Source organism: Erigeron canadensis, chromosome 8, assembly GCF_010389155.1.
Source record: "Erigeron canadensis isolate Cc75 chromosome 8, C_canadensis_v1, whole genome shotgun sequence".
In the NCBI taxonomy this organism is placed as follows: domain Eukaryota; kingdom Viridiplantae; phylum Streptophyta; class Magnoliopsida; order Asterales; family Asteraceae; genus Erigeron; species Erigeron canadensis.
In genome coordinates, this window is record NC_057768.1 from 31,716,817 (window position 1) to 31,726,547 (window position 9,731).

At 37.2% G+C, this 9,731-nt stretch overlaps 1 protein-coding gene across 1 annotated transcript; it reads left to right on the plus strand.

Moving 5' to 3' along the window:
* Nucleotides 1-8,102: 8,102 nt before the first annotated feature.
* LOC122610629 lies at nucleotides 8,103-9,233 on the plus strand. Its single transcript, XM_043783599.1, has one exon. It carries the CDS (start codon nucleotides 8,103-8,105, stop codon nucleotides 9,231-9,233), a length of 1,131 nt encoding a protein of 376 aa, XP_043639534.1.
* The last annotated feature ends 498 nt before the right edge of the window (nucleotides 9,234-9,731 follow it).

Genomic DNA, 9,731 nt, shown 5'->3' on the forward strand with positions numbered 1-9,731 from the left:
AAATAATTGGTTAAGCTTTATCTCTATGCTTTCTTAAGTTGCACATTCCAAACTTAAAGACTTTGTTGCTAATTGATATCAACATCATGGAATACCTTTCGTGGGTCTTGAGTGGTAAGGCAAGATCAGTAGTGGAGTGCTTGATTCCCTTGTTTGGATATGGTTAACGATAACCACGCAAAAAGGGTAACCAATGGTAGTGTCTAGTTCGATACTCTAATAAAGGGAAAGAAGCCCAACCATATAATTGATTGAGGGACTTAAATCTCTGCACTTACTTGGCCAAGATTTTACATCATTCATAGCCTTGCATACATAGTCTTTCTACAGATTCTTTGTATCCATAAAAGTAATTACTATATGCGTTTTTATATATGCTAAGCATCTTTTTGTGATTATCAATCAGGCATTGTTAACTTAACCTCCAAAAGGATGTAAATTGTCAAGCAGACTAAAATACGAAATGGATAATTGGGTAAGGATAAAAAGAGAAGATGAAGAACTTTTGAGTTAAGTCCAATGGAGTAATAGTTCCGAAATAACATATAACCTTTTTATTGTTACATTCCAGAATCTTAAAAATACTATAAGGTCATATATTTATGTTCCACACATCTTTATTAGCACCAAGTTTTTCCATTTTCTGGTTTGACAAAGCTCATACTCATTTTCCAATAACTCACAAAATTTCTTGCTTTGAATATTTGACTCAACATTGTTTATTCTTTAATAATTCATAGAGGAAATTAATATTCACTTTTCCTTCCCAGCCCATAAGCTCTGCAACCAAGCTCCATTAAGACAGATTGATACCTAGAATGAGTGGTTTGAGTAACGGGTCAAGCGGGTTAGGCTGACCCACCAACATTTTTTTACAGACTATTCTATTTATATAGATATTACTCCGTTAATGGCTTTTAAACAGTTCAAAGCATTTTCCCAATACTTAGCTAGTTATACATTTTGAGCTATTAAAAAAAATAGAACCCAAATGGACCTCTTTTCGCTAAAATTGTTGGAATTGTTTGTCTACTAAAAAACAGGAATAGTTTTTTTCCACGTTGACAACTAGAATACTAGCTACAAAGATGGGACAAGAAAAGATTTGTACACGTACACAAAAGAGGACTATCGCAACAAGTCTAAAATAGCACAGAATAACTTTATCTCACATATATACATGGCTATATTTATCTTGCTCCTGTATGGCACATCGGCCATTATCTGATCTAGTGGTGCTAAAATTTAAATTCGGACTGGATACTTGTGGTGATATGGGCAAAAGCAAAAGATGGCGGGAGTAGCCAATCGCAGTGCATAAGTAGATCCTTTCCCTTATGAAATGTGGTCCTGTTACAACTTTTGATCCAAACACTAGGCCAACATGTTTCTTTAGCTAGTACCATACATATATATATGAGAAAAAGCATGCAGTAATTGGTAAATTTGAACACAAGGACACTAGATAAACCGTATCTTATATTCAACTCTTTGTGCATATCTTTCCTGATTTGGTCTTTGATGTGCAACTGAACATGCCCTCGCGACCATTGTTGCTTTATTTTACTCTTAAAGTGACTATTAGTTAGGGAATAGTATCACATATTTCTCTTGAACCTTTAATGAAGGTGTCTAACTGAGTTTAATCTTTCATTTTTTTATTTTTTTTTTGAGAACTAAATACACGTATTCATGTATGAGAGTAAAGAAACGACAATATATATTATCATTGTCTTGGGGATGATAGATATGGAGCATTTGAAATTGGGGTGAATCTAAATAGATCGAGTGTTTGCTATGATGTCATGCATTTATACTTATGATGGATAATTGGCTAATTGCTGACCCGAAAGCACTTTTTGTTTACATTAGAATAGTAACAGTTATTGAGGAGGTCATCAAATGAGAAAAAATGGGAGTCTTTAACTAAATACTTATATGGAATGAAAAATTAAAGTGCTGATTGGACTATCATAAAGGTGAAAAGTACAGCCATATAACATTTTAATGGGTTTGTTATACATTAGTTTTTCTTTGTTTTTGCATCACACTTTAGCATTATTACATCATATGATCATATCCTCTCGGCACATTCTATATGGAGGCGCAACTTGGACACTTGTACATTTTTTTTTTTTTTTGAACAACAAATTTGGGCTCAACGGCATACCTTTTCATATATCCAACTCCAATGCTAGAGGAAACCCATAGAGAAGAAAATATTGGAGACTATAATCTGAGATAGATGACTATGAAATATATACATTGATAGATTAGTAGAAAATATAAGTTAAAGTCTTACACTGGTTGTCTTGATTAAGCAAAGAGGTGGCATAATGGGTGGGTTGGATAACATATGAAAACAGGTAACTTGTCAAAACAGTTGATTATATTTACAAGAGTACAAGTGTAGAAGTCAAAACTGATAGTGTGGTCAGGTTGGGACGAAACAAATACCTTTTGTCCTAAAGTTAACATTTTTTAAGTTGCACATTCCGTTCTTTAGGAGAATGCGAGAAAAGATTTTGCTAATCGATATCCACATCTTAGAATATTTTTCATAGCCTCATAGGTCTTCAGTGGTAAAATCTATAGCAGGATCAATAATTGGGTGCTCGATTCCTTTGTTTAGATATGGTTGATAGTGGGAATGAGAACCACTCAAAAAGAGGAACCAATGGCAGTGCCTTGTTAGATATCCTAAAGGATGGAAAGAAGCACAGCCATATAATTGATTGACGGACTTACGGTATCATAGATCTAAACATTCACTTGGCCAGCATTTTACTGCATTGATAGCCTTACATAGTCTTTTGGGAGATTCTTTTGTATACATTTATGTATTACAGGTTTCTGATGTAAAAAGATAAATAAAGGCTAAACATCTCTTTATTATTATCTATCATGCTATGTTTACAGATAACTCAAGCTCCTAAAGGATGTAAATTGTCAAGGACAGAAAAACTAGGAAAGGGATAAAATAAAATAAAAACAAAAATAAAACATAAGATGAAGAGTAATAGCTAACAAGACTACTACTACCTTACTGACTTCAGATTGTCTTGTACATTGACCTCTGTTTATGTAGATATCCTAATATCTTATCACTTTGGAAACTTTTGACCTCCCAATCCATAGGATCTGCAAGCAACTCCTTTAAGACAGAACTTTACCTGAAATGAGTGGGTTGGGTAATGGGTCAAGCAGGCTAGGCTGACCAGCCATCGCATTTTCTAAACTACAAAAACCACTTACTGCAATAATGATCCTTTTTTTAATAGAGCAGTGTAGGAGCTTATGACGAGTGAAGTATATGCCATGTGACTCTTAATACTTTTGAGCCAGTTTCTTTTAAGCTAATTTTACATGTATGACCTATTAGCAATTAAATACAACCCAACTGATCGCTTCTCACTAAATAGTTGAAATTATTTGACTACTACTCAAGAAATACTTGAAACTTAGTAATAGGTCTCAGATTCGTATCTCATTAAGTACAATCTTGGGCATGGCCAGGGAAGGTTTCGGAAACGGACATGGGATACCCCGGTTAGGCCGCATACACCTGAGTCAAAAAAGACCCGCCATCTGTAGGAAAACTTAATAGGGAAAACTTGATCCGTTTACCTGTTTTTTCCTGGTTGAGATCCGAAGATACTACAAGAAATAGATTACACGAACACAAAAGAGCACTATTGCAACATGTCCAAAATAAAACAGAATAACTTTATCTTACATTCATGGCTATATTTATCTTGCTCCTGTATGGCACAGCGCATTTACGTTCATGGCTATAGTCTAGTGGTGCTAACATTCTAATTCGGACGAGATGTGCTTATTTGGGAAAAGGAAAAGGTGTTGAGTAGCCAATGGCAGTGCTGAAGCAGATCCTTTCCCTTATAAAGTGTGGTCCACTTACAAAATTTGATTTACAGCCAAGAGCTGAGGTTGTTTTTTTATACCATATATGGGAAAAAGTGTACTGTAAATTTTATATAGATACTCTAGTGATCACCCATATCTATATTCCAACTTCTGGTGGTGCATATCTTTCCTGATTTGGGAGGTAAAAAGTGCAAATAAACACCTGCCACTGTCATCTTTGCATCAATTTATTCACAAAGTTATTAAGGAATATTAGTTAAGAAGCAGTATTTCATTAAAATGCATAGCTGAATTGAAGTTCGCAGTGTATTGGGTTATTTTGATTTTACCAGGAGAGTAATTAACCGCAACATGTATCTCGGTCCAAGTTAGAATATCATATTTGCTCATATGATGCACATAGTTTAAGCACATGTATACCGCAAATGGGTCAAAACCGGTTTTTTATTTTTTTTTTAATTTTTCGGTATAAGTCCGGTTGCCTTGAAATGCTTTGTCAAAAAATGTTTTTGTTAATATTTCTATAAAAAGGGTTAATATGTAATACTCCATGTTTACAAAAATAATACTATAAAGCATATTGTCAACAGCCCGGTGGCCACCAACCGCCACTTTTCAAGAGAGATCCTAGGCAAACTTGAGATAATCAGGGGATTATTAAGTGGTTGATATGTCTCAATTTATACGTGTTTTCCTCATACAATTTGGACGTTTTAGACACGTTTGATAACCGTTTATACATGTTTGTGGTGCTTTATGGTATTTGCTAGTGATTTCAGGTCTAAAGCAAGTTTATCGCTCACAAATGGTAGAAAACGACTAAAAAAAGGGTCCATATGCACTAACGGATGAGTGTTGATGAAGAATGAAGCTGAAAAGCCGACTCCAGGACAAGCTAGCGGCGCTAGCTGGCTGGCTAGCGGCACGAGTTGCTGAACCAAGTCCAGTAGCGCCACGAGATTCAGTCCTAGCGGCACGAGTTTCAATGTTCGTTGATCAGAATTGCTTAAAAATGCTCCTAGCGGCGCGAGGAAGGATTCTAGCGGTGCGAGATCGGGTTGACATCACCATTTTCTCTCTCTTGGGGTATAAATACCATCCACCATTCCACCCAAACCCTAGTCTTGGACACTTTAGCTCACATACTTATACTCCAGCCGATTTTCAAGGGTTTTCAAGAGTTTTTCACTACTCCAACATCATTTGAAGACTTGAAGATTAATTTTAGCTATTGTTACTCATTGTAGCTCGATTGTAACTTCGATTTGGATTCGTTCTCTATATTGGGTACATTATGTCTTCCTTTCTATTTCAATCTTTAGCTTTTAACATTATGAGTAGCTAAATCTTTATACATCTATGAAGATGAAGTGAAACAATTAGTTATGGTTGCATAGTATTTTGAATTCAAGTTGGTTTTACTTAACATTTTGTCAAGATCTTAATGAAATGATTTCTTCTACTTAAATTTGTGTTCTTGGTGATATTTGTGTTCTTAAATAGTGGTACTAGTTGAATGCAAGTATTATTCTAGTTGTTTGTCTATGAACAACTTTTGCTAGGTCATGGTATGATAGTAAAGAATATAAGTTTAATAGAAATTACTTTGTTAAGTGAATTTAATGGTTGGTGGTACCATGTTTCTTTCACAAAGATAAAATTGTTATTTAGATAATCAAACGAACTAGTTAGTTCAAGGAATTGTAATAGGGTTGGTGGTACCACTTGTTGCAAGGAATTGGGTTGATTAGGTGATTGAGTAAATTTTACAAACGTTGTGCACCCGTTTGTGTTTGACTTGTCACGATTATTGTCACCAACATTATTGAATTTTGAGCTTAAACCATATGCAACCTAAACTTCTTGTGTAGCGGATTCGACATAGATGGCTTTTTAATTATTTGTTACAACTCAAACTATTTTCGCATACTCTCGATTGACACCGGTTAAGTATTTCATTTATTTTACTTGTCGATTAATTAGCTTTCTGAAACGCAAAGTGACAACTCGGTCACAAACCAAACTTTCTCTTGATTTACATTTTTACAACCTTAAGTACAACATTCAGTCCTTGTGTTCGATCCTGGTCTTACCAATTAACTATATTACATACGAACGGGTACACTGCCTGTAAGTGTGTGGTAGTCAGTAAGCGGTAGATCTTGTTATTAATTATTAAACTCGATTTCACACATCAAGTTTTTGGCGCCGCTGCCGGGGACTGATTTTACGTACTTGTGGTTGAGATTCTGTGAATCGACCCTTTTTCGTGCTTAGCACGGGAAAGTTACTTGCTTTGTTTTATTTTTAGTTTGCTTCATTGTACCTCAGGTGCTATTAAGGTTTCCATTTGTTGTGTTGTGATCGCAGATTATTCTCAGGTAGTGGATGAGCACTCAAGCTTCTGGGAAACCGTTAGTGAAGGCCACATCTAACCCTGACAAACTCAAATAGCGCACCAAGCCACAAACATCACAACCGTCATCATCCGCACCCATTTACATAGACATCACTCCTAGACCCAAACCCGACCACATACTTCACGAGACTTATTACGAGTCGGGAAGTACCGAGTGGGGTTACTATTCTGAAAAAGAAGAACTGACTTCCGATAAAACACCTACTCCACTTGAATCACCGAAGCCGAACATCAACATGGCCGGACAACAAAATAATCCACCCGATCTTTTTAACACCAAAATCGAGGACCTGCCTCGAACCATACCAACCTCTCGCCAATCCGCCATTGTTAGCCCCACAATTGACACTTTCACCGTGAAAGGCAACCACTTTCAAATGGTTAAGGATTTGTGTTTTGATGGGAGAAACAAGAGGGATCCTCATGAGCATCTCGACAAGTTTGAGATGATTTGCAACTTGTTCAACTATGGGGAGAACCAAGCTAACAATGTCAAGATGAAGCTTTTTCCTATGTCTCTAGCGGGGGAAGCTCATAAATGGTTAAAAGGGTTAGCACCAAATAGTTTGACCACATGGGAGGCGGTTAGAGAAGCTTTGATTGAAAGGTTCTTTCCGGCAAATCGGGAAAGAGAACTTAGGCTTATAATCCGTTCTTTTAGGCAAGATGAGGATGAGTCCATTGTTGAAGCTTGGTTGAGAATGAAAGATCTTTTGTGGGAATGCCCCGGGCATGGGGTGAGTGATACCGAGATTGTTGGTATATTTTTGGATGGTATGAATAGGGAGAATTATGAGAAAATGGTCATGACTTGTGGGGGTAGTATTACTTATAAGACTTCAAGTGAGCTTTGGAAAATGTTTGAGGGTATGGCAAAAGCTCAAGTTACTAGGTCCCCGAGTAAAGATAGGAGGTCAAGAAAAGTAGTAGTTCGGGTAGATGGAGGTGAAACATCCGAGGTAGTTGCTGAAATTCGGAAACTTTCAAACTGAATGGATGAAAAGTTCTCTATGGTGGAGAATAACTTTGGAGGACTAGAGCGAGATGTGAAGATAATGGCCGGGGGATGTATTCATTGTGGAGGACCACACCATGCCGATGAATGTGACTCTATGGTTCAAGAAGATGTCAACTTTGTTTCAAACCAACGTTCGGGGCAATATCAACCACTTTTCCAACGTGGTGGCAATCATCAAAGCCGTCACCAAGGTAATTCTTCTAACTATTCTAATTCTTTTTCTAACAATCGTGGTGGAAATTTTCAATATAGGTGGCAAAGAGATGACAATCATGGCGCACCTCAACAAAAACAACCACCATCACCTCCCAAGAAAGATGACAATGGGGAGGAAGGATCACCTCTCATGGCCATGATGCCAAGTTCCTAGATAAGCAAGAAAAGAGGGAGGAGGCTCAAGAGAAGCGAAATGCTTCAATGGAGAACTATTCAAAGCTTTTGAATGATAAGATTGAGGGCTTGCATGGCAAGATAGATGTGAGCAATCGCAACAATCACGCCTTGATATCCAATTTGGAAAAGAGAATTGATAGATTGAGCAACCAACAAAGGCAACCGGGTACTCTTCCAAGCAACACTCAACAAAACCCGAATCAAGGTCAAGGATCATGGAGAAATGGGGATGAAAAGTACAAAGGACCCCAACACCGGAATGAAACAGTTAATGCCGTAACTACACGGTCCGGGAAGGTAATTACTCCTCCTATTGATAATTCTTGTGCTTCTAAAGTTTCTCCTCAGGTTGGGTAGTTTGATGAAGAATTTGATGAAGAGGTAGAGATGGAGTCACTACCGGTGGTGACTACCACAGTTCCTAAAGCCACACCAATCAAGGAACCCGTGGTGAAACCCTACGGACCGAAGATTCCTTTTCCACAGAGATTGGTGAAAGAAAAGATGAAGGAGCGAATGGATAAATTTGTAAGTCATCTAAGAAAATTGCATATTAATATTCCCTTTTTAGATGCAATTGTGCAAATGCCAGGGTATGCAAAATGTTTGAAGCAAATTTTGATGAACAAGAAAAAGCTAGCCGAGGTGGAGACTACGGTGTTGGAAGATTTTTGTTCAGCCGCAGTGGCGGGTAAGTTACCCGAGAAGCGTAAGGACCCAGGTAGCTTTACTATTCCTTGTAAGATTCGTGGCTTAACTGTGAGTAAAGCCTTGACAAATTCAGGTGCAAGTATTGATTTAATGCCTTCGTCTATTTATGCTAAACTGAACTTAGGAAAACCTAAACCCATCAACATGAAAATTCAATTAGCCGATAAATCTGTTATAAGACCTATGGGTATTTTAGAAGACGTGTTGGTCAAAGTGGGTGGTTTGGTCTTTCCTGTGGACTTTGTCATTATTGATGTGGATGAAGCATTAAACGTACCCCTTATCCTAGGAAGACCATTTCTTGCTACGGTCGATGCTAACATTGAGGTCGGTCGTGGTAAGTTTACATTGAGAACGGGGGATGAGTCGGTAGAATTCTTGAACATTTCTTCTTTTTCTTCACCTGATGTGTTTAATTCTGTTGAGACTACTTGTGTTAGTTCTATTGATTCTCAGATTGATGAATGGTTAGACAATAAGTTGGAGAAAAAGGGAAATGATGGGAAGACAACAATCATGGTTAACTCTCGGCCAACAAATAGCCAAAGTACCAAGATCCGTAAATTGTACAATCGTGTCAAATCTATGGTTTCTCATTGTAATGTGAAGTTGTCCGAAGAACTTTGTTCAAATTTGTCAACCAAGGAGAAAGAGGAGTTGATGTTGGAGGTGGATGCTTTTGGTCGAGCAAATGATTGGATTCGGACAAAGATAAAAGATGATTGCTTCCCACCGATTAAGGATGGAACTCCCAACAACTTAAGTGTGGGGAGAGGGGTTAAAGATCCCAACTTGGTAAATCTTTGAGGTTTGATTGAGTCAAGCTAATGACTCGTTAATAAATAAAGCGCTTCTCGGGAGGCAACCCATGAGTTTTACAGTTTTTATTTATTTTCTTCATGTAGTTTTGTTTTATTTTTATGTTTGCATAGAGAATTATAGGTGAGAAATGAATTCGGGAGAATCGGTATGTGTAACATGTGTCAAAAAGTTCAAAAATCTAACAAGTAACAGCACCTCGTGCGCGAGGTGTGCTTCTCGTGGCACTAGTTTTGAGAAATCTGGACAGAAACTTTTGTTAGAAGACCTCGCGGCACGAGAATTGATCTTCTCCATCTATTTTCTATTTTCTTGGACTTATTAGACATTTGAACTTTATTTCTTTCGATTTGGTTGTAATTCCGCCGTGTTGGAGATGAGACATTTGTTTGGTTGTTTCTAGTACTTTCTTTTATTACTAACTATGTAGTTGGATATTTGGTATTTCTTTTTGTTATTGGTGTTATCAGGTGATTGTTTCAAGTT